The sequence below is a fragment of the Megachile rotundata genome, chromosome 14 (assembly GCF_050947335.1).
Source record: "Megachile rotundata isolate GNS110a chromosome 14, iyMegRotu1, whole genome shotgun sequence".
NCBI lineage: Eukaryota > Metazoa > Arthropoda > Insecta > Hymenoptera > Megachilidae > Megachile > Megachile rotundata.
Genome location: NC_134996.1, coordinates 15184354 through 15208216, shown reverse-complemented (window position 1 = coordinate 15208216; position 23863 = coordinate 15184354). Strand labels below are relative to the sequence as shown.

At 50.3% G+C, this 23863-nt stretch overlaps 1 protein-coding gene across 6 annotated transcripts; it reads right to left on the bottom strand.

Annotated features, from left to right (window-relative positions):
* Window positions 1-891: 891 nt before the first annotated feature.
* Psq (pipsqueak) lies at window positions 892-23596 on the bottom strand. Of its 6 annotated transcripts, XM_012295332.2 has the most exons (10): window positions 23016-23596; window positions 20785-21129; window positions 13211-13355; window positions 12891-13055; window positions 3886-4149; window positions 3603-3816; window positions 3283-3438; window positions 2644-2982; window positions 2087-2537; window positions 892-1964 (listed from the first exon to the last, which is right to left on the bottom strand). In XM_012295332.2, the coding sequence occupies exons 3-10, from the start codon at window positions 13346-13348 to the stop codon at window positions 1739-1741; spliced, it is 1953 nt and encodes a 650-aa protein (XP_012150722.1). In that variant the 5' UTR covers window positions 13349-13355; window positions 20785-21129; window positions 23016-23596; the 3' UTR covers window positions 892-1738. The 6 variants fall into 6 exon arrangements, with proteins under 6 accessions (XP_012150722.1, XP_076395629.1, XP_076395630.1 ...); XM_076539514.1 differs by lacking the exon at window positions 20785-21129; XM_076539515.1 differs by lacking the exons at window positions 20785-21129; window positions 23016-23596 and adding an exon at window positions 15685-16001.
* Window positions 23597-23863: the final 267 nt, after the last annotated feature.

Sequence of the window (23863 nt, the reverse complement as noted above, 5' to 3'; positions counted from 1 at the left end):
ATTATTTATGAACTTTTATGATCGAATCATGTATATAATGCATTGCTGACCATTCTTCAATCATAAAAGTGCACAAAATATATCCAGAAAACCTGTAATTAATTATTCAAAGTGACCTCGTATATACCGCTTGTCACCGTGGCTGGCCTTAGGTTATTAGTTAATACCTAATTAATTTCATTAAAAATCTGAACAAATATGATATAGGAAAGTAGGTAATGAATAGGGGATCATTCTTTAGTCATAAAAGTTCATAAATTATACCCAGAAAGTGAGTAATTAATTTTTGTTGTGTATGTATATTGATGCGTATACGGAGTGACGCGATGCTATTGCGCATGCGCGCAGCTTCCTGGGATACCTTCTATTCCGCATACCTCCTTTACCTTTCTGCGATCCTGCTACTACAATTAGCTCCTGGTACCCGTCGGCTAGATGGCGCTAGTACAGAAAGCCGAAAATTTCCATTATCGTCCTTCTGCCACGCACCGCTAGATGACTAAGCTTTTTCAGGTCCATGAAATGCTTTTTATTTTCTATTTTAAGGCCTCTAACGCGCTATGTCTGCATTCTTTCGGTCTTGAAATTTTTGTTTCGCTGGTTCCGCCGTTAGGTGTCGGTAAAGGGAATTTTTTCAAAGTTCGCGCGTGAATATAAGGAAATGTTCGAAAGCGAAGCTTGTAAAGTACTTTGAAAAGTGTCTAGAAGACAGATACGAGCTGTAAAAGATGTAGTTATTGTACGCGGTTATGTCTTCTTCGCGAAGATATTTGTTGGTGATCGATCGAGTGGAATCATTGGGAAAAGAAAGAGTATATAAACGTATTTTTTTCATTGAATTACTTTTTAATTTAAAATATATAAACTGTACATATATTTATAAGTAGTATATTCATATATTTTCTTCGGGTTTATTCATACGTTTTTATATAATAGTTGTGAGCATGATAAATTAATAATGAGTGTAACAGATTTTTACACGTGGCAGTTTAGTCGAACGAGAACATTCACTTTTGTTCGAAAACTCGATGAAACTTCCCGTAGGTTCGCGCTCAGTTTTTCCCGTTTGCTTATACTTAAATATGCTATTCAGTCCTTTGTCAAAAATACAAAATAACAACGTAATGCACGTTTTAACGAAAAAATTGCGTGAAACGAGAGACGCGAAGTTGCGAAGGAATCCGTTTCGCGATCGCGCGAAAAGTTGGCAGTATTGTTTCGTGGATGCGAATTTAAAAAGAAACGAGGATCTTTCTTTCTTTCTCTCTCGAACGGAACATTCGAACAAGGCGTAAAGTAGCGTGTAGAAACGTAAAACGAATCGATCGATTTAACGCGATTCGAATGAACGCGATATTTAATTGTTTTCTATTCTCGCTTAACCGCTTATCGACGACTTAGGCGCTAAAGGAGATTTACCGGGATTGTCCCGACTGTACAGTGTTTTTTAGTCGTCCCTTTTTTATAAATAATTCTTATAAATTATAAATTAACCTAGGTTTCCGACTCGACCTACAAGTCATACAATATACATAATATTCGCTTATGGTAATCGATCTTTAATACTGCGGGTTTCGTGTACCCTTGCCCGGTATCGATGATATCGCGTATCCTTGGCCGCGGTATCGTTCGCTCGAAAGTCGTTGATCGTTCGGTGACGCAGATTTTTGGTCGATGGGTTTCGTCGTTTCCAAAACATTCGATTAATTGTAACTACGAGTTCAAAGAGAACGTGAACTTATCGCTCTAGTAGAGAGGTAAGTTTCAGCTGCCCTGGTACGGCATCTGATCCGGTACGGCGGACGAATGATTCTGAGTAGGACTCTGATGGAAATGAGGATTGCTGCCGTCTTGCGACAAGTCTCCGACGGCTGGTTCTTCGTACTTTCCTCTCTTGAAACGGCCGTACAGAGAAGAATACGGTAGATTGTAGTGAATAGCCGCCTGATTGATGCTCATGTGTCCTAATCTGAGACAAACGTAAACGAATGAGAGATCGTATATTAACCGCGTCGCGAGACCGATGATCGTCGCTCCCGTACGGTCTCGATATAGGGGCAGTTGTATAAAATAGAGAAAAATTTACCTGACCGCCTCGAGAGCTTCGGTCATAGCGTCTTCGCTCCAGGGTGTAGGGTTACTCCTGCTGAGTTCGATGCCCTCTCTCTTGCATCTGCCGTACAAGGTTCCCGTCGGTATACCGAATTCGGTGGACGCCCTTTGCACGGACGTTTGGCCGGATCTTATCGCCTCGAGCGCCCGATCGAGATCGGCGGGTGACCAAGTGGTGGGACTCGCGTTGAAAGGCGCAGCCAGCCGAATGCCTTCCCTTCTGGCGATTTTGTACAAGGTGCTGGAAGGTATCCCGAACGCCTTCGACGCTTTGTTGGCCGAGATCGTTCCGGTTCGCAGAGCCTCGAGCGCGTTATTCAAACTCTCGTCGCTCCAAGACTTGGTCGGCCCGTCCTTTTTCGGCGTGTCTATACCTAGTCGATGCGCTCTTTGCCACAACGTCGTCGAAGGTATACCGAATGTCGCTAAAACGATCCGAACAACCGGCTATATAGAAAGAACACTTACGAGAATCTTACGAGATTAATATTCGCTTTCTAAAGAGCAAACAAGTTCGCGTCGTTTAATTACCGGAGGCCTTCGTGAGACTCATGTCGTGATTTCGCAGCGCTTCCAGAGCGGCGTCCATGTCCTCTTGAGTCCACGACTTGGAACCGTGATGGTGGGAGGTAGACTGTCCGGAATGACCCCTCGAGTTATTTTCGCCGGAATCCGAGTGAACGGAGCTTCCGGAAGGCATTAAACCGAGCAGTTCCGGCGTGATCATCATCATGTTGTCGTTGTCGGTCGCGTTCTTCGAACTGACGCTCGCCCGATCGGACATGTGGCTGTCGATGTCGATCGTGTCCGACGAATCCATCGTGTGCAACGTTTCGAACTTGATCTTTACACTGTCACAGTTTTGGATCTCTGCGAAGAGAAACGGAAAATTGGACTACCTGGCTATCGCGCGAAAGGAGCGCGCCGTGGAAGCGGAACAAAGTTGGATGCGTTCGCTAAACGAGGTTGCGTGGGCTGTTACGAACCGAGCAACGCAAATCTAATCGCGACTAGTTAAGCTCGATTAGACCAATTATTTTGATTCCCTCTCGGTCTAATGGTCGGCTACGGTTTCATTCTCTTTTACGAATCGCGCCGTTCCGATCGAACGCGTCTTCCCAATTCCGACTAAGATCGCGCACGTACACGCACACGCACACAAACACACACCTGTGGCATGATGATCCGGATCTCTGAGATGCGTGATCGTGGTTCCGACTAAGGTGGCGCTAGGCGGCGTAGGTTGGGTCTCTGGAGGCAGATCGACCTCTCCAGGATCCGGATGGTGACCATAATGACCGAGTCCTGTATGACAGAACATGTCACCTTTTTACTTAAAGTGAAAACCGGCTGTTCCGCGTAATCGTAAATTGACCCACGCCTAGACCCCTTTCTTGCTCGGTAAGCGGCTCGAGAAAAATACGAAAAGCCGAAACGAATGCTAAAAAGGGTGTATAGGCGTGGGGAGCCCAAAGCAATCGACGATTTACCGTTGTTATTGTTGGTGGCGTTACCGTTGCTGCTATTGCTACCGTTATTATTGTTGTTGTTGTTGTTGTTATTGTTGTTGTTGTTGTTGATGTTGCTGGTGTTAGCAATGTTGATGTTGTTGTTGTTGTTGTTGCGCTGACAAGTTTCCAAGGCTACTGCTGCGGTGGTTGCTTCCGTGCACTCTTCATCGTCCGCTTGCCAATCTCTGTGGTTCTGCAAAACGCGTTAACGCGGTAAAAAACGAGTCGAAGGTGAAGGGGGTGAGAAACTTAACGCGCTTACCTCTTTGTTCTCTCGATTATAATTTTCGTTCGATTCCTCTTCTTTGTACCTGTCGTAGTGTCTCGAGTCCGTTGCTCGAGGCTCGAAGCTGGTTCTGGCTCTCTTGTATCTCGGATGATGTCGCTTCAGTTTGGTGAAATTTATTCTAGGAGTTCCGGGTTCCCTCGGTGGCGAACTCAGACTAACCGAGGGTGGACCGTCTCTGCTTTCCGGCACCTCGCAGAGTCCCTTGATCTTCAGCTGATCGGCCGTTTTCAACAACGACTGCAACGATACGATATAAACGATCCAGTTTATCTCCTTCTCGTTCACGTTCTCGTTCTCGTTACGCTCCTGTTCATTTGCCTCCGACGTATATGCTTTTACGATCGTTATTCGAACAGATACGTTACGCGGAGAAAGCTCGGAAACTCTGTCGAACGCTTTTGCTCGCAGCTATTCGAACATCGATAACGATTAACGAGGAAACGACGAAATATTTACCTAGAAGGTCGCTGAAATACCGCACTAACGATTATCGAAATATTCGTTGGATTCGCAGCGATTCGGTGTAAATATAATTCGCGAACGCGACCTAGTCGCGCGCCGATCAGGTCGGGGATAAAATACGAAAGCGTTCGTCTCGGTGAACGGTATTCGAAAAATAATCGGCAAAACGAGGGAAGATCGAGCAGGCTCGATTCGCATATTTCCGAAGAAAAATTACCAGTTCTCGCGACTCGTTCGAAAGGATAGAGATATTCTCTACCGCCGCCGTCTACGATCAGTTTCCGCGATTCGGTTTCGGCGCGGTGCGTCGACCCGGATCGAAACGCGCGATCCGTCTCGTCGCTCTTTCTCGATCTTAACCTTGGAAACACCGCGTAAAGAGAACTACGAACCAGAGCCAGATCGCCGGACGAGAAGAGGCGACGAAACGCGAGAGAAGAAAAGAAAAAAAGCGGGAGCCACGTGCTGGATCGAAACTAAGACTTTCGATCGCGACAATCGCAACGTTCTACGCGAATGTTGGAAAACGACTAGGGGAGAAGCGTAAATTCGGAAAAAGTCGAAAGAAAGATGGATAGGGGATAAAGAAAGTAGAAGGTAGAGAGAACGGAAGAAACGAAACAAAAGGAGCGAGCAAGCATACGAGCGGACGAACGAACGAACGAACGAACGAACGAACGAACGAACAAACAAACGAGAACGAGATTCGCGTTGAAGTTGAAGCTCTCTGTTCTTTAATCAAAGCAGGGGTGGTGCGATTAGGCGGGGTCGGCAAGAAGACAGGCAGTACGAGAACGACGGCGATGGTGGTAATGGCGGCGGTGGCGGTGCGGTGGTGGTGGCGGCGGCGGCGGCTGCGGCGGCGGAGGCAACGATGGTAACGACACGGCTAGAAGGGGTGAGGAAACAGAGGAAGAGTTAGAGGATGGAGGCAGAGGTCTCGAGTGGGGAGGTTTAGGCAGACTGTGCCGGGGGTGTCGGTGGCGGCTGGAAACGCGGAGCGTGGGTGGAAAACTGGGTGGCGATGGGTAGGACTAGGTTCGGGACGGCATGGCTGGAGAAGAGGGAGAGCGGCGCAACGACGGAGAGAGATCGCGACTAAACTAGCGATCGAGCGAGCAACCGAGGGGGCGAGAGGGGTAGGGAGAGCGGGATAGAGAGGGACGCGCGCACGCCATGAGAGACGGGGTTCAGCGGGGAGCGGGAGTACAGAGGCAAAAACGCCTGCAGGAAGAATGGGGAGGCCTCCGACGTGGCTGTCGCGGCCCCAGGGCCGTATCGACCACCCCAACCTCCGATTCTCTTTGCTCGGCACTCGCGGCGGTACCGACACCGGTATGACTTCCAACCGTTTCTATCCGCGTATATCCTGTCTCTTGCGTCTCCTCTCCTCTCTCTACTACCCCCGGCCCCTTTCGCGCTTCCTTTCATCCCCTAGGCGCGAGCGAATACGTACAACCTCGTGGAAAGGTTCGCGAGCCATGGACTCGCGAGCGTCGCGGTATCGGTTCCAAGGTGATCGAACTCGCGCGTTGGACACGCTCGATCCGATCCGATCCGATCCGATCTAAAAGGACAAACGAGCGAATCGAAAAGAAGGAAATTCGTAATTCGGCGAAAGACGAAAGGAGTAACGAAAGGTAGGGTTTGACGACAAACGACGGCGGTGGCGGCACTCGGAAAGCCACGGATGCTAGACACGACGGGTAGAGCAGCGCGGTGCGGGTACTGGTGCAGGGGTGAGGGACCGGGTGGGTAGTTGGCTGGTTCGGCGGTGGATGCATAGGGGTGGTGCCATCGGTTCGGAGGCAAGAGGGAAAGCCACCAGCAGAATCCAACCTCACCAATCAATACTTAGGGTTCAAGGGCATCGCCCGACCAATTATCGCAAACTAATTGACGCGAGACGACGGATAAAAAAAAAATCTCTACCTTGACTACCTCCGTTTCGCGTCGTTCGTCGACCACGGCGAGCAGATTTTCGACGAAAAATTTTATGCCCGATAGCGGCGGCGAACGGTCGGAGAACGCGGTGGGCGCGACGCTCGCCGACCGTTTCGTCCACGGTTTCTCGAACGCGTGTTGTAGCTACGAAGCGTAGGAAAAAACGAGGAAAAAACGAGGAAGTGAACGTGGTAGATTAGCTTAGAAAGAGAGTAACGGGGAAGTTGATTTTTTTCGCGAGGAAAAGGGAGGAAAGAAAGCGGAGCGACCCGACGCGGGACAAAGTTCTTTCGTGGGAAGAAATAAGGCGGCGATAGAAGGAGAAGTCCAACAGGTGTAAATCCGCAAAAAGATTGACTGTGGAAACGCTCTCGAAGAACAGGAAGGAAGCGAAGGGGTGGTTGGTGGGTCGGTTCGTGCAAGACCGTACCGACAGACGGGTATAAGGAACGTTACGCGCGTATACCTGTAGGGAAGAGATTCAGGGTCGAAAGAAGAACCGAGAGAGAATAAGAAAGGGGAAAGACGCGGAAGGCGGCGAGGAGTACGCACGGCCACGGGGGAATCCCTAAAGATGGTCGTAGGGTCGTCTCCGCTATTACGAATACAGCGTCATAACGGAATTGATAATGTAACGGGCGTCACGAGCATAACCTTCCTCTCTTATTCTCCACGCTACATAACCTCCTTTCTCAATGGGAGCGCGACTGGCTACCACGTGTTCTTCGAGCAACTGGCAAGATCGCGCCGCGTCTCCGTCCATACACAGACATTCTAGTCCTGATTTTTCTATCGTCGCCCTTCCTTTCCTCCGATTTACGCGCGTTTAACGATCTCGTTCGCGATCGGAATATCGATTCTCGCTCGGCGATATTCCACATTCGGTTTCGAGGTTTCCCCTTTCCTTTCTCGACACGCTACGCGAAATTACGCGAAATTACGCGAAATAAGCGACTGGACCGTGACACGGTAACGTTGTTTACGAACGCGACTGCGAAAGCAAAGAAGACGAATTCGCGGACGCGGACGCGGCAGAACTAACTTTCGATCGTTTTTCACCGGCGGAAAAGCAACGTACGCGCGTACGACGCGTGCACTCGGTCGAGTCACGATTATTGCACTCGATTCGTCGCGGTAACTCGAATCGCTGTTCGAAATATTAATTGGACGAGTCGCGCGACGGTACCTGCGTTTAACGAACTTGCTGGGAAATACGCTGGCAAATACTCTAGCATCGAGAGCACGTTACGCTCGACGATTACACGAGTTTGCACGCGACACACACTCGATCGTCGTAACGCGTACCGTAATCCGTGCATGTACTTATTCCGACGCGGATCATCGGAACGTCGCAGACTTCGTAAACACTTGGCGAACGTATTCGGCTCGGCGTCGCACCGGTGTCGCATCGATCACACGCCGGTCACATCGGTCGTTGCGTGGACGTTCCGTTTAAAGGCACTTGCACGAAATCACGACTTCGCGGCGTTCGAATTTCACGCGATAACTCGGAACCACACGCGAATGATCGGCGAACCGACGACTCGTTCTCGTCCGGAAGACACGAGCGAGCAAGTTTGCCGGAAACGTCTTTAAAAGCACGAGGTTTCACGTGCGAGATACGGTTATTCAAGATTCGGCGGCCAGTAGTCCGTAGTACATTGTCGCGTATCCACTGTAAAACTTTTGCTTCCTTTTCTCTTTTTCCCTTTTTCTCCTTTCCTCTTATTCTCTTTTTCTGTTTCTCTCCGTCCATCCGTCTGGCTGTTTCTCCCTCTCTCTATCTCTCTCTCTCTCTCTCTCTCTCTCTCTCTCTCTCTCTCTCTCTCTCTCTCTCTCTCCGGTTTTCCCCTTGGCGCCCCTTCCTCTTTCTCTGAATCACCGTGGGTCGCCCAGTCACACTATCCCTCTTTGTTGCAAGAAGTCCATCGGAGCAATGCCCACTCTATGGCAAGCGGTAATAACGCGACGCGACGCGGCGCGCCTTCCAAGGCTCTCCTCCGTCCTAGCGCGAAGGAAGTTGTATCGTTTATCACTCACCTGACTGCGATAGTCTGTAGTCGAACGGTCCCTCGTTGAACGAGTCGAGGTACGCGCGAACGAGACCGAGTAAAAGGGAAACAGGATCGGAAAGGGACGAAAGAAGAAGCGAGAAAGTCGGTCGAAGAACGGAAGTCGAACGTTCGGAAAGAGGAAGGAAGGAGGAACGGAAGGAAAAGCGAAAAACGAACGAACGAACAGGATATCGAGACGCGGACGGAGGAAGAAGAGGACGAGAAGAAGCAGGGAAAAAAAGAAGATGTAAAAGTAGGAAGAAGAGAAGGAGCAGGTTGAGGAGGTGGAGGAGGAGGAGGAGGAGAAGGAAAAGGAGGAGGAGGAGGAGGAGGAAGTGGAAGAGGAGGAGAATAAGGAAGAAAGAAGGAGAAGGAGAAGGAGAAGGAGAAAGAGAAAGATGAAGAAAGGAAAGAGAAGGCGAAAGGAAATAAAGAAGAAAGAGGCGGAAAAGGAGACGGAGGAAGAAAAGAAGAGGAGACAGAACGGTTACGACGAGAAAACGAGGTGGTGTCGGCGTTAGTAGAGGCGACGTCGTGAAAAAGCCAGACGAAACCGTGTACGAGGAGGTTACGACCACGTAGAACGAGAGGATAATTCCTGGCAGGGCCCGATCTCCTACGCGGCGAAGCCCAACGAAAGTGAAATGGCATTCGGCGCTCCGTGCTGAGGGCGCACGGCATTCGGAGGAGCGAGGAGATGAAGAGGACGCGGCGAAGAGCGGGAGGAGGCAGAGGCCGAGCCAGAACCAGAGTCGGAGCCGGAGGAGCAGGAGGAGGAAGAGGAGGAAGAGGAGAAAGAGGAGAAAGAGGAGGAGGTGGAGGAGGAGGAGGCGGCGGCGGCGGCGGTGGCAGAGGACGCCGCGAAATTCGCCGACGCGACGAACAAGGACGGATTGAACCGCGCTCGAGCGCGTACGCGAGGAAGAGACTCGCGGGGGATGCGTGCTCGACGGTGGACAGAGAGCGATTGAGCGTACGCGCGAATGGAGCGAGCGAGCGAGCACACCTGACCAGTCCCTGACTGCGGGGAAAGGGGTTGAAAGTGGCGGGCGGCTGGATAGTCGGTAGAAAGCGGCGAGGAGAGCGGGGCAACGCCGGGTAGCCCGGTCGGCGGAGGGAGGGCCGACGGAAAGCACGAAGCACCAGGGTGGGAACGGGGATCGGAGGAGAAGCAAGTCTGCGGTGTACGAGCGAAACGCGTTCGTCTCTCGCGAGCGAGCAACGAAGACGAACGCGCGCCGCGGTTCCCGCGGGAGCGAACAAGACTTCCCGTGGCCGAACGAGAACAGAAATACGATCTGCACGGACGCGAACGAGACGCGATGGAAAAGACGAAAGCCGGAACACGTTTCTCGAATGCGCGACGAAGACGGATGCAAGGTTTGCGAGAGACCGAGGAAGGACAGAAGCGATTTAACGCGAGCGCGACAAAGGTAGCGTTATGTATTCGCGTGAACGTGCCGATTGAGACTGTATATAGATATATGCGTGCCTATCGGACAGAGAGAGAGAGAGAGAGAGAGAGAGAGAGAGAGAGGCGACTGGAGGGGAGAAGAAGAAAGAGAAGCAAACGTCGCAGTGGCGTATGCCTAAACTTAGGATCCCATACGCCGCGAACGAATCGAAAGAACGAATATTTTCGTGCTCGCGGACCGGAGCTCTTTCGTCGAATATAGCGAATCTTACGCGGGATATAGTTCGAAGAAACTTAACGGAACCGAGCGCGGAATAAAGGCCTTTCGGATCGGCCCTGTGTCGATTCGACTTAACTCTATTTCACCCGACACGAGCCAAACGTTGTACGCGCGTCAGCCAGGGAAGAGGGTATGGTCGCTTTCGGGAAAGGATGAAACGAAACGAAACGAAACGCAACGCGAGACAGAGGACGCGGTATTAAGAGTAGCGTCTGGTCCGAGAAAGAAAAGAAGGAAAGAAAGAAAGAGGACACGAGTCGCAAACTGCGGTGCTTGTACGCGGACAAAGGGAATCTGCGGCTCCAGTCACCTCTCGACGCACACGCATACGCGAATAAAGTGCAACTGTGCCTGCACGCATGCACGCACGCACGCACGCCACGCCGTTGCAGAAACCGCGCGTGTACAGTCGCCGGAAGAAGCGGCAATTCTCTCGTTTCTTCCCGTTTCGCTTCGTTCCTTTATCTTTCGACTCGCTTTTCGATAATTCGCGTCCATCGACGAGCACAGAAAACTATTTTATTCGCGATAGTTCGCGAAATATCCTTTTTGCTCGTTTCGCGAATAAATTTCTCGCAAAATCGCGTTCAAGTTCAAGGCGAAGAAAACGAAGAGGGGAAGAAGAGAAAGGAGAACGACGGCGATACCGATCGTTCGTGTCCCTTCATCTTTCATTTCGTTAGGACGCGACGCGACGCGACGTCCGTGGTTCTTTCTCTCGGGCCGCTCGAAGAAAGGAGATACCGATCGAGAACGAGGTCACTAGAGAACGCTATCCTTATTCCCGCGATATTCGAGGCGCTCTTTGCTCGCCTGGTCGCGTATACTTACATAAGTCGTTCTAGGTTTCCCGCTGAACTTGAACGAACACAGCCGATGAAATACGAACGATTCGGTATCGAAGCGATCGAAACGATCGAAACGATCGAAACGAAAGAAAACGAAAACAAGATATTCCTATGTCGGATCTCGGTCGATCCTCGGTCGATCCTCGGTCGATCGTCGACGCGAGCAACTATCGGACAGTGGCATCGTACGTAAAATCGCGATACGGCGACGCGCGCGTACGCATTTGCGCGTTTCGTTGTACCAAGACTATACGCGCTTTTCGACCACGCAAACGCTCTAAGAGGACGTGGATTCTTCTTCGAAACGGAAAGTCTCCTAGGTATCGAACAAAAGTTTCGAACGCGGTTTCATCGAGAGGATATAAGAGAGAGAGACAAAGAGAAAGAGAGAGAGAGGGCGAAGCGTTATCGAGTTACCGAATTAGAGAATCGTTCGAGAAGAAATCGTTTTGCAAGTTCACTGGCGAGTAGCCGCGAATCGAGTTCGAAGCGAACGCTGGCAGCGAGATACGAAACTCTAAACTCTAAACGAACAACACCGATCAGGGGCACGAGCATCGTTGCGTGCCAACACGTTTTGCTTCACGGACTGGAGTAAAAGGGAGATAAAAAAAAATGGTAAAATAACGACGCTCCGAGTATCTACGTTCCATATTTTCGCTCGCAAGGATGAAAAGATATTTCGATTCCTTTCGAATTACCGCGCTAAATTACTAAATAAAAGTGATTCGTCCCCCAGGGAAATGAACGGCTTTTAAAGTTAACGAGTTTACGGTAACGAGTAATCGTATCGCGCAACTGATCGAACGCGTAGAAAAACGATAGTTTCCGATTAATCTAGACGAGATCTACGCGACGATTAGAACGATCCTGCAAATACGTATATCGAGATCGATCGTTGCGGCGATACGTCGGTTGAGTGTCACTGCGCCGGGACACGTGTTGGTGCCAGTAGTAGTATTAGTAGCAGCGGTAGCGGTAGTAGTAGCAGCTTGATTGCCGGACAATGGAATCTAACGAGACGAGGTTCAACACTGTCTTATTGATCTCGCGAAAGTGGAAAGCGTAATAATGGTAGCATCCTATCGAAAACAGTCGCGCGTTCGATGTCGAATTTTCTTCGCGATACGAACGAGCGAAACGAACAGAAGAGAAAGTAAAAGCAACGACGAAAGTTGCGACGAACACGGATTATTCGCGCGAATTTTTATCGATGAACACGAAACGATTTACTTCGATTTCCGAGCGTAGCTATCCAAGGTTAATTTTTCTTAGTTTGGCGGTTACGTTCTTTTACTTTCTCCGACAGGAAGCATCGATTTCTCGGTAAACGACGCTCGGTCGCGCGACTTTCTTTCGTACATAGAAATTTAGCTGGCATCTTGAACACGGCGCGCAGTAGTACTATTCGATCAAAACGATTTCTAGCTTGTACGAGTACGCGACGCGAAAGGGCATACGAGAATATTAAGGAAAAAAAAAAGCGATAAAAAGTAGGCATACCGAAGGGTAAGATTCGAATCGTCGAACGCAAACCGGTAAAAAAGAATCGAGTTAACGCGCCACGAGTCTACGCGCCATCTGGGAAACACGCTTATGGTAAGCACGGTAACGAGCTTTACCGACGACAGGTGCGTTCCGGAAAATCTCGATCGGTAAATTAGAAATCCGTGTTGCGACGTCGGACTGAAACACGGAACACGGAAACAGGGATCGAGTTAACTTCCGATGGATGTGCAGAGGCACAGAAAAACGGTAGGACCAGCCAAGCGATTCGTTTCCGCGGTCGGTAAAAACGTTCACCGTGTTCCGGTATCGGACGCGAACGCGAAGCGACGAACGAAAGGGAGAAAGTTCGGAACGTTTAGCCGATTTACGAACGCGTTTCGATTCGAAACAGAAGCTGGTTATTTTCCGAAATAAGGAAAACCCGTCTCTGAACGACAGAGACTATTGTGTCTAAAATGATTTCCTACCTGAAGTTCCGCTTGCGACACGTCGATTTCGCCCCTGTAGACGAATTCTATGATGAATTTCAGATCATTGAAACAAACGTCCTGGGGCATGATGATCGTCGGATGCTTGCACGGATTCGAGAGCAGAAGCTTTTGAAAGTAGGAACTGCACGCTGACAATACCACCTGCGCAAACAGAAGGATCACTGATACGAACGAAGATCGAGAGGGTAGAGGAACGAAAAGCGAGTTTTCATCGACGGAACTGGCGACGAGGAAGGAAAATCGATAGATTCGTCGAACGATCGATAAGACTTATCTTTCGTTCTCGATTCGCTTACCTTGTGTGCCTTTAAGGAAGCTTCGTTGCACGCTAGCGTGACATCGACGAACGCTTCCGTCTGAAGGAGTTGGTGGAAAACGGACGTCATGTTTGATTGGTAATTGTTCCAGCGCAGGCAGTAGTGCTGCCCGGCCATGCCGCCGCTGCAACAGAAACACCGCGGATCATTCTCGCTATTCCCGTTTCGCTCTTAGCGAAATAGAGTTCGTCGAATAAATCGCGCTCGCGATCGACGACGCGCGTTCTTTCCGTAGGTCGCGCGTACGCGACAGAGGAGAACGAGAACGTAGGAAAATGCGTAGGAACGAGGCAAGAACGCAGAAACGCGCAAAGTCGTCTCTCGCAACGACGTTCTTCCTTCTTCTCGAGATCGATCCGTAAAGCGGGACAGTACCTGTAGTGCACGCCCCAATAACGATCCGTCTCCATGAAATATTCGTTTTCTAATCCGGCGCAGCTACGAAAAAGTTCTATCGGCGATGTTTCTCGCGTTGTACTTACGCGTGCGAGTCGCGATCAACGATCCGGCACCGGCCGACGGTTAACGGAGTAAGACAGGCTACCTCGGCGAAAGATGGAAATCGGTAAAGGAAGGCTGGATCGCGAGGAAACGAGAGAAAACGCAGGGACAGAAGGAAGAAACGCGGAACGAATAGAGGGAGAAACGATGCACAACCGGTCTTTCCTTTCTTCGATACCGGTGTATCGAAATCGAGAAACACTTTCACGGCAGGTTTAGTCAACGTCGACGATGGCAACGACGATCGAGCCTCCTTCTCTCTGTTCCTCTCTCCGTTTTACTCGGCGAAACGGTCACGATAACGCGAGCGACGTTCGATCGCGGGTAAAGAAAGGTGTACGAACGAGAGAAAAACGAGGTTCGGGACGCGTAACCCGTTTACCGGACGTCGTTGATCGATCGGAAGAAGATTCACGGACGCGAATAATCGCGAATCGACGCGACAAAAGTAACGAACAAATTCGGGCGTTGGTCTGTCTCGTAATATTCACCTGTTCCGTGGACCGTGCTTTATCTGTCTCTATCTATGCGACTTTTTATACGGCCCATTCCGTCTTATCTATCCGTAGGAACACGGACTTTTATCAGTTGCTTAGAAGCGCGCCGATAACGCGAAAACTTTAAGCTCTTCTTTCGTTTCGTTCCTTTTTCCGTCATTTACTCGTTCGCGTTATTCGGTTTTCTTCGCGTCGCGAGCACGTAACCTTTTCCTCTCTCTCTCTCTCTCTTTCTCCGTCTGTCTGTCTGTGATTCGAAATCGATCGATCAACCGACGAGCGGCACGAAATTAAATGGTCGATTCGCGTCGTTCGTCGAAGGGTTGAAAAGACGTTGGCGCGTTTTCCTACGCAGTTTCCGCGGACTTCGATGCGATCACGGCGTTTGCGAAGTTTAACGAATTCGATGTCGCACGGTACAGCAAGTATCGGGAACAACTGCGTCGATATCTAGAAATTGGGTTAGCTGGTATGCTCCGCTCGAAGACGAACTGATAATGAGCGATAACGACCGAGAAGTGGCGACGAATCGATAGCGGATCGATCGATTTTCTCGCGCGCTTTCGTTCCACGCGAATCGCGATAACGTTGAACACGGCGACGATGACGACGACGATGACGACGACGACGACGACGACGACGACGACGACAGGCAAGAGGACGATCGAAGAGAAATAACCTCCGAACACGCGACGATCGAGCATAAAAGGATAATTAAAACGTTGGCGAGAATCGAGAGAAAACCGGATGTAACGCGACTCGAAGAAACGGAGTGAGACCAGCTCTAGTTCGTCGGGCATTACGTTCGGTTAGCGGCACGCGTGTTCGCCGAAAGCGTATATCGTCGCGTCGATTCGTCGAAACGCGTAGCAGCGTTTCTGCGCGTACCAGACGGACGAAAGAACCTCTTCGATCGATGCCGCGATCGTTCGTGCCCGATCGAATCGATCGATACGCTTTCTCGACGGTCGATCTTTGGCGCGCGCGGCGCGCGGCGCGCGGCCCGAGGCGCGCACACATCTCTACTCGGCTTCCCTCCAGTTATACAAACATCTTTTCAACGATACATATTCCTCTTACTTTCACTGATATCGAGGTGCAAAGAAATCGAGCGTCGAGTACCAGGATCGCGACGTATCGTCGAACGAACGAAGGGTGAGAGGGACGACTTGATGGAAAAACGGCGATTCGCGTGGGCCGTTGTTCCGAAAAAGCGGCAAGCGAACGCGGCAAGCGAACGCGGCCGCGCAACCAACATAGAGAAACGGGACGAAGGCGAGAGAGGATCGAAGAAAACGAAACGAGACACGTACCGTCGTTTCGCCACGATGTAGAAACGCGTGAAACTTTAACCGCGAAGGAAACTTCGACACGGCATCGAGTCTGAACGTTAATCGAACGAGTAGTCGATACGGAAGGCGCGACGATATTCGTTTATATCGAGGATATACGTACGTAGATAGACCGGAGCGTAAAAAAGTTGGCGCACTCTCGACGCGCTCGACGTTTCCAACGATCGGCAACAGCGGTAATGTTAGCGCGCGAAATGGAAAGCACACAGAAGAAGCGTAGAAGGAGAAGGAGGAGCAAGAGGGGAAGGAGAAGGAGGAGAAGGAGAAGGAGAAGGAGAAGGAGGAGGAGAAGGAGACGCAGCGTTTCGAAACGATCGAATATCGAGTCGAGCGACGAAAATCGACGAAAGTCGAGAAATATATCGCGCGTCGTATCGGTAGACGACGTCGATCCCTCGCGTGTTCGCGCTTTCTTTCGCGGCCTCGAAGAAGGACACTGCGTTGGTCTCTCCCTTTCAGAGAATACTCCCTTCCATTTTTCCCTTCCACGATTCATCTCAATTTTTCTTCGAGCTTTTTGTGTCCAATTTCACCTCGCCTCCCTCGGATCCCGTCCTCTTTCTTTTTCCCCGTCCGTCTCTCCGCCGTTCGTGAAGTAGACGAGCACGCTTCCCTCCCTCTTCTTCTACCCCCGTAACCGTTCTCGTTCCGTCTCCTTCTTTTCTTTTCTCCCGCCCTCCTGCTCCCTCGGTCGTTTCATCGTTTCTTTCTCTCCTCTCCTCTCCTCTCTCGTTCCCTCTTTCTCCTCGCGTTGGCTCCATTTACTCGTTCCCTCGTTCCCCCGTTCCCTCCCTACGACGCGAAGACGCTATTTTCTCGTGGCCCCTTTTCTTCCACGGTCTCCGCCACCCTTCTCTCTTTTTCTCCTCTCCTCTCCTCTCCTCTCCTCTCCTCTCCTCTCCGCTCTGCTCCGCTCCGTTCGCTCGCCTCATCGCGACTCTTCTCTCCTCTCCGCCGCGTCTCGACGCGGTACCATGCTGTTCTCTCGCTCGATGGGAAGCTGTCTCTACCCTCTCTCTTTCTCCTCTCTTCCTCTCCTTATACCCTCCTGTACGCGCCGTTTCCTTCTCCTTCTCGTCGCTGCGGGTTTTACGTTTTTCCAACGTTATCGACGTTCTTCCTCGACTCTTCTCCGACTTTTTCCTTTCGTCGTACCATCCTCCGGACGACCAACCAGCTCTTTCTCCGGGAAAACGTAAGCGGAAACGACTACTCCCCTCCTGCCGGTTCTTCCAGTCAGGACCGCGTTTCCAAAGGAACGCTCTCAAATCTTCCAGGATAGTTTCCTCCGCTTCGCTTTCGCCTTCCTTTTTCCTCTTTCCTCTTTCCTCTTACCTCTTCTTCTTTTCCTTCCCCTCTGCGAGGAACGCTCGCGCGCGCACCATCGCCCGTGTCCAGCAAATAATCAAATTTTCATCGCTATCGTCTCGAACTAGCACCGATTCCGTCACCGATGTTTCGATGGGAGAACGCGTATCGCTAAACGGGTGCATCGTTCTTCCGACTCCGACTTCCGATACGGAATACGATCGATCGCGATTAATCGTACGAATTATCCTCTGCGCGACGCTCGAATCGCGGAAAGATATCGAAACGAACGAACGTTCAATTTCTCTCGGATCGAATTCGATCGCGTTTCTATCTCGACCTCGTACGATGCGGTTTAATTCGGAAATCGTGCTCGGTCGTTCTCGCGGAACGAGCCACGGGACTTGCGCGCGCCTCGTTTCTCGATCGAATCGCTCTACGTTCTCCGCGAACGTCGATTCGTAAGCAACCTTGCGTCCTTCGTTCGAACGAATCCGTGCAGACTTTGCGATCGCGACGTCTACTTTTTTCTAGATAGTACTATTATTATTTCGATTCGAAATAATGCTGGTCGCACCTGTTCCTTTGGTCGACCGCGAATCTCGGGGCAGCGCAACGCGACGCCTACGCGAACGCGTTACGCGCGTACGACGGCTAGTCGGCTCGCCGCGCCGAGACGATATCGCTGTGCCACGTGGTTCTCCGAATCGCGAGATCGAGAGAATATACTATATATATGTATATAGACGCACGATACGAGGGAGGGAGAGAGAGAGAGAGAGAGACGCGAATAAACGAGCGGAAGAGAACGGATCGAACTACGAACGAAAAGAGAATAACGAGCAGTGGTCAACGAGTCGGAGCAGTCCTAATTTCCGTCCTGTCTGTACCGTAAGGCATAACAGTACCGCATTCCAAATGCCCTTCGTTTCTTCGTTTCTCTCCGTTCACCTTTCCGAGAGAACCGGGCTCTCTCGGCCTCTCACCTGTTCCCCTTCGCCCTACCACTTTACCACTTTACCACTTTACCACTTGGAAGAGCAGTCGCGTATACGTTCTTCCTACCGGCTTTACCTCCCGCCGTTGACAGTGTTTTCGAAGGGAAGGACGCTAAGAAGGAGGAGGAAGGACGAGTTGGCGACATGGAGGGAGCAGACGGACCCGGAAACGGCAATTTCACTGGAACCGAAGGAGAGCGGAGGAATCGACGCGCGACGCGTGACGCGTGGAAACGCAAGAAAGGAGAAAGGATAGGATACGTGCCCCGTATCGTACCGGTGCGGACGCTGCTGCTTTCGATATCCTTCTACGAGTACCTGGCCGTTTCTTCTGGATCGACGCTCGATATCGCTCGAAAGGCTCTGTCGAACGACGCTTCTTCTATTCCGGTATTCTTCTGGTGAAAACCGAAGCGAACGCTACACCCGTCTTACCTTTAACCCACGCGCGTACACGCTCTACGCTTCTTTTTTGCTCTATCCTTCTGGAGTAAAGATAAACGAGGGTTGAAAGCCACCCCCGAGATACGCGTGATCGGGGTTGCGTCCCTTCGAAGGGTGCAACGTAAGAGGGTGACGTGGACTTGCCCAAGGTCGCACGTGGCCTGCCCAGAGGGATCTTTTCTCCCTAGCATCGAGGGTGCGTCATTTTTTTCCCGTTCATTCGGATATACGTATGTACGTACCTACGCGACTTTTCGAGCAAGCATCGATCTCGAACGCGCGACATCGCGAGAGGTTATGTTCTCGAAGAAATTTCGACCGATTTTCCCATCGTCCGTTCGAGACGTTCGGCGAACCTTTCGGGAACGCGTCGGGAACGCGTCGGGAAAGAGAAAGGAGCAACGACGAACGAGAAGACGCGCACGAGTACTCGACCGAACGGAAGCAACGAAAAAGAAGGGAGCCGGAGAAAGGGTGAAGAGAGGGTGGCGAACAGCGGATAAGAGAGTTTCTTTGTGTGCTCGTGTACGGCGGAGGGATGAAAGCGGAGGATGAAAAAGCCGGGGGACAGATGGCCCTTTCAGACAATGAGAAACTCCGGAGATAAGGGGAACGCGAGCGAGAATCTAAGGGGAGAAAGAGAAAGAGCAGCAGGGAAAAGATTGGCGGGAGAAAGAAGGAAAGGAGGCAAAACTGCTTTTTTCAGACGGCAATGGAGAGGGATGTAATGAACGACGGGGAAGAAAAAGAGCAAGAAAAACACCGATAGAACGAGAGAAGGAGAAAGAGAAACGGAAAAGACGGAAACGCGCGAGAAGAAGCAGAATGAACTCGCGAACAATCTTTGAACGTGATTAATGATCGAGCGACACGGTATCGTACGAATACGCGTACGTCGTACGTTTCAATCGTTTCAATCCTTGCGTCTTCGCCCCTAACTTTCTTTCCTTCTCGTCCGACCGCGTATCGATAATATTTTACTCGCGTTTTCCGTTTCGGCGATCGATAACGTTACGAAATTATACTTACGAACCCCTGTCGGAAACGATCGGCTTCGACGCTTTTACGAGCTTCTCCGAATAAATCGGAAAACTCGCGATTCCAAGATAACGCGTAAGCGAGCTAAAACGAGACCACGGAAGAATCGACCTGTAAAGTCTTCCCTTTCTTTACCGTCTATCTTTCCTCTCTTTTCTCGAACGCTTTTAAAGAAACAGGATATACGGCGCGTGACGAAGATCGTGAAACGGCGTAAGAAGCGGAAAGCAAAGAGGGTTGCCAACGGTAAAGAAAGGCTCAAGGGAGTAGAGTAGAGTAAGTCGGGACGAAAGTAAAGAAGGAGACGACGACGACGGTGGCGACGGCGACGAACGAGCAAACGGAGGAGCTTGTGGAGGAGAGGTAAGACGCGGTGGAGGCGATGGTGAAGGTAATAGCAGTAGCGGCGATGGTGGGAAAGGTGGGGTGGCGATGCTGACGTAGAGGAAGCTGGAGGTAGAGGTGGCGAAGGAAGTTACCGAGGAAGGGGAGTAAGGTAAGCAGTGGAGAGGAGAAGGAAAAAGAGAGCAAAAGTACATAGTTCGAAATGGAAGAAAGGAAGAAAGAAAGAAAGGAGGAAAGAAAAATGAAGGGAGAGAGAGAGAGAGAGAGAGGATAGGGCGGTCGACGGGATGTTAAGGGGAAAGTCAGAGGGTGAAAAGAGGAATCGAACAAAGTCGAACGAAGCAAGAAAAATTTCTCTCGCTTTGTCTCGTTCCCCTGTTTCTCCGGCGTCTCCTTCTTCGCGTGCTTTTCTCCGTTCGCAACGGAAACGCCAGGGAAGGGGAACCGAAGAAAGAGAAGGTCGAGGGTAGGAAGAGTCGGGCAAGTTATACGGTAAAGGAGCAGATGGAAGAAGAGGGGCACAGACGAAGAAGAAGACGAAAAAGAAGGAAAAGGAGAGAACGCGAAGAGAAGGGAATGACCAAAACGTTCGGTCGTTGCGAGTGAGTCAGAGGCCCCGGTATCGCGAGAGATAGAAACTGAAAAAGAGTACGGGAGCTGCGGAAGAAAAAGAAAAGCCCGGGAAAAAAGAGAAGGAAGAAAGAAAGAGACGGCCGGATGGGAGGTAGGGATGGAGGGAGAGAGAGGAAGAAGAAAGCGGGAGGGCAGGGGCAGCTCGAGAGAACGACAAGCCCAAAACGAGGACAAAGAGAAAATGACAAAGGCGAGAGGCGCGTTCGATTCGATTGGAAAGGCAGGCAGAGGGGCCTCTTTCCTTTTACCAACGTTTTCTCCGTATTATACTCCGTACTTTCCGTTGTTCCTATGCGCGCGCGTTCCAAGATGCACACAACGCGAACGCGAACGCGAACGCGACCGCGCGTACATCTACTACGCGATATAGCCTATACTGGAAAAATATACGTTCACCCGTGTTCCCTTTCTTTTACGTGTTCCTTTGCATCCATTACCTTTCATTCCCTGTCTCTGTTCTTCACGCTTGTACACAACTTTTTCCATTTCTCTCGCGTCTTCCTCCCTCTTCTGCCGTCTCGATAACTATACGAAGTTTCGCGTTATGTGGCTCTATGCTTTTGCAGCGAGAGGACAGCTTTATACGTGGGTGAACGGGAAAATGTCTTTTGAAACCTTTCTAGGTCGCTCTCGATCGCCCCACTGTCAGTCATCTACGCGCGATTCCGCTTGCGGCTCGATGAAAACGGTCGATCTCGTCTCTCGAGGTTTTTCTCTTAACGATACTCTAACACACAATTATGCCCATAATATTCTTCCTTTTTATTCATTTTTATTCCATCCTACAAACAAATGTCATAGATAAATATACAGATAACGCTACTCTTAATAAAGGCTAATAATAAACAACAGTGATAATAATAATTAATAATAACTAAATTAAGAAAAGAGAAAGAAAAAGAAAAACGATCGCAATAATGACCGTACCAGAGCACGGGTTATTAGCGCGATTCGCGATATTTCACCGGCTATCTTTTCGACGCGTATCCGTTTTCGCGTCTAACCCCGGTGGTCGCGTTTCAAGGCCTCCCTGGTTAAACCTAATCAATCTTGTCAACTATAAATCGTCGCGAGTAACAACCTGAAATTTGTTAACGTTAAACTTATTTTTACGTTCTTTAACGTTATCCTCTCGTAGCCGGTTGTCCTCCAGAACTCGAGCCTTGAATCGTTCTAAGAAAAAATAGGAGAAAAGGAGTAACAGGGAGACGGACGGATGGAAGGGATAGGGACGGAGAAGGTAAAGAGGGAAGAGAAAAAGGTGCAGCTCTCTCGATGGGTGCGAACGCGGCAAGGCCGAGAGAAGGAACAGTAAAATTGTGGAGAATGTGTACGCGCCATCAGGGTGGCCTAGATTCGGTCAAGACCTGCTTTCTAGGCAACATTTCTCTTTATCATCGGCACCGCGAGCACAAATGTATACTGTACAGGTAAACCGTTGCGTTGCGTTGCGTTGCGTTGCGTTGCGTCGTGTCGGGTCGTGTCGCGTTGCGAGGCGCCATACGATCACGAAGAAAAGTCGACTACCTACTCGTGCTCCGATCGTTCTCGCCATTCTTTTACCCGACGTTTCATAAATACGCAGCATGCTCCATCGCGTATCGCGATTTCCAAATATGTACTACCAACTTTTCAACTCTTCTCGCTTCCCTTCGTTCCATCTGCGCGGATCGTCCTACCTATGCCCTACCCTCCCTTTTCAACCTCTTTTCCTTACCTTCCTTTCATCCCATCCCCCATCCTCCGCTCCCGTTCCCGCACTCCTTCGCAGCCTTTCTTCGTTACCTTATCGCTTCTTTACCCCCGTGTTCCGCTTTATTTTCTTTTTTTCTTTCTTTTTTCAAAAATGGCTTCAATCGATTCTTTCGAATCGAAATTACTAAATAAAAGATACTTTTTTCTGGTTGCGAGTCGGAAGTAAAACTACGTAGAAAATTTGACGAGATGCCTGCTTACGATGTACGATATAAAAGAGAAACGATGAAAGAAGCAACGTTTACGCGAATTTCTATACCGTTATCGATCGGTAATTTGTTAAGCAAACGATTTTATATCGAGACGCGTTATCGTTCACGTTCGCACCGCTGTTTTGGTCATGTAACGCGCGCAAACATTAAATAAGCGTTTCCTGCGCATACGTAATCGGTGATTATTGGGCAGTTATCGTGCACGTGACCTACCGTAATCGGTGACAGCGTTTCGAACGTACACGCGGCAAGTGTTCCAAATCCTTGGCGGAGGAGCCACGAGGCGCGCGTCGAGGGTCGTTTAATTCGTTGCTTCGTACGACAGGTCGTTAAACGTTGTAGATCATTGTCACGCACACCGCTACGACTACGCGCACGCGAGTTGACCAGCTGTGCGAGATACACACGGTACACGGAACCGTCGAAAGTCAAAACAATACGCGTAAGCACGCGCGAGCACGCGTGAGCGGGATGCAAAATATCGGGACAATTTTGCCGAATCGGGTACGCGATCGTCGCCGATCGCGCCAGCTAAAAAGAGGTGAAAAATCGAGAAACGCTCGCTACGGAAGAAACGTGTGAGTATCTATCATCGGACGGACAGTGTGTTTGAACAACACGTCGCGAGATCTGGTTCGAAGCGTTTTCGACCAGACGGAACAATCAATTATATCGCGGAAAATTATTGCCGGTAGACTTACCTTACCATCACCTGACCTACGAACAAAATCACGACCGAAGCAAAAGTTTAACCGATGTTTGGCAACCCCGTGCCGAGGTTCACAGGAGACACTCACTTTTGCCGTGGTTGTAGCACTCGTAACACGCGACTACGTACGGAACGGCCAAACTAACCACGGATTTTCACAAAAGTTTACGTATTCGCGAAATGACACACGGACAATTGCTGCTCGTCGCGTGAAGCACGTACCGCGTTGACGATTGGCAGCTGTCACTCTTGGTTTGTCCGTGAAAACGTCGCGCGTCGCGGCACCGAGTGGCGTAGCAAATCACACGAAGAGAGACGAAGAAAGAGAAAGACATAAATGCACGCTAGGGGGCACCGTGATGGCGGCGGACGACCCGTGTTCCGTTGCGGACGGTGGCGCAAAGCGATTAAGCGATTTTGTTGTGGACCCCGATTCTTCCCTTCGTCGGCTCTCTCTTCCCGGCTTTCCACTTCTCCCGCGCCGCCTTTCGCCTCTCCCGCCGCGCTACGTCGCTTCGTAAACGCGCCCCCTCAACGGAAATCTGCCATCCTCCCTACTACGTCCACGCGAATCCCTACCACCGCCACGAATTGCAATAACGTAAAGACCGGCGAAAATCAGGATCGTATCAATTTTATCGTTCAAACAATTTCCGCGACGAAGCTTCTTCGTTAAACGTTCGAACGTTTAGTCAAAGACATAGATTACCCGAGTCTTCTATCGTTGCGACCGATACAATTTTCAATTCTGTACGGTATATAATGCCAGCTACCGTGCATTATTTCTAGCCTGTTCAATCGAGACGCGCGAATCGCGTTTCCTCGTGAAACGTTGTTAGT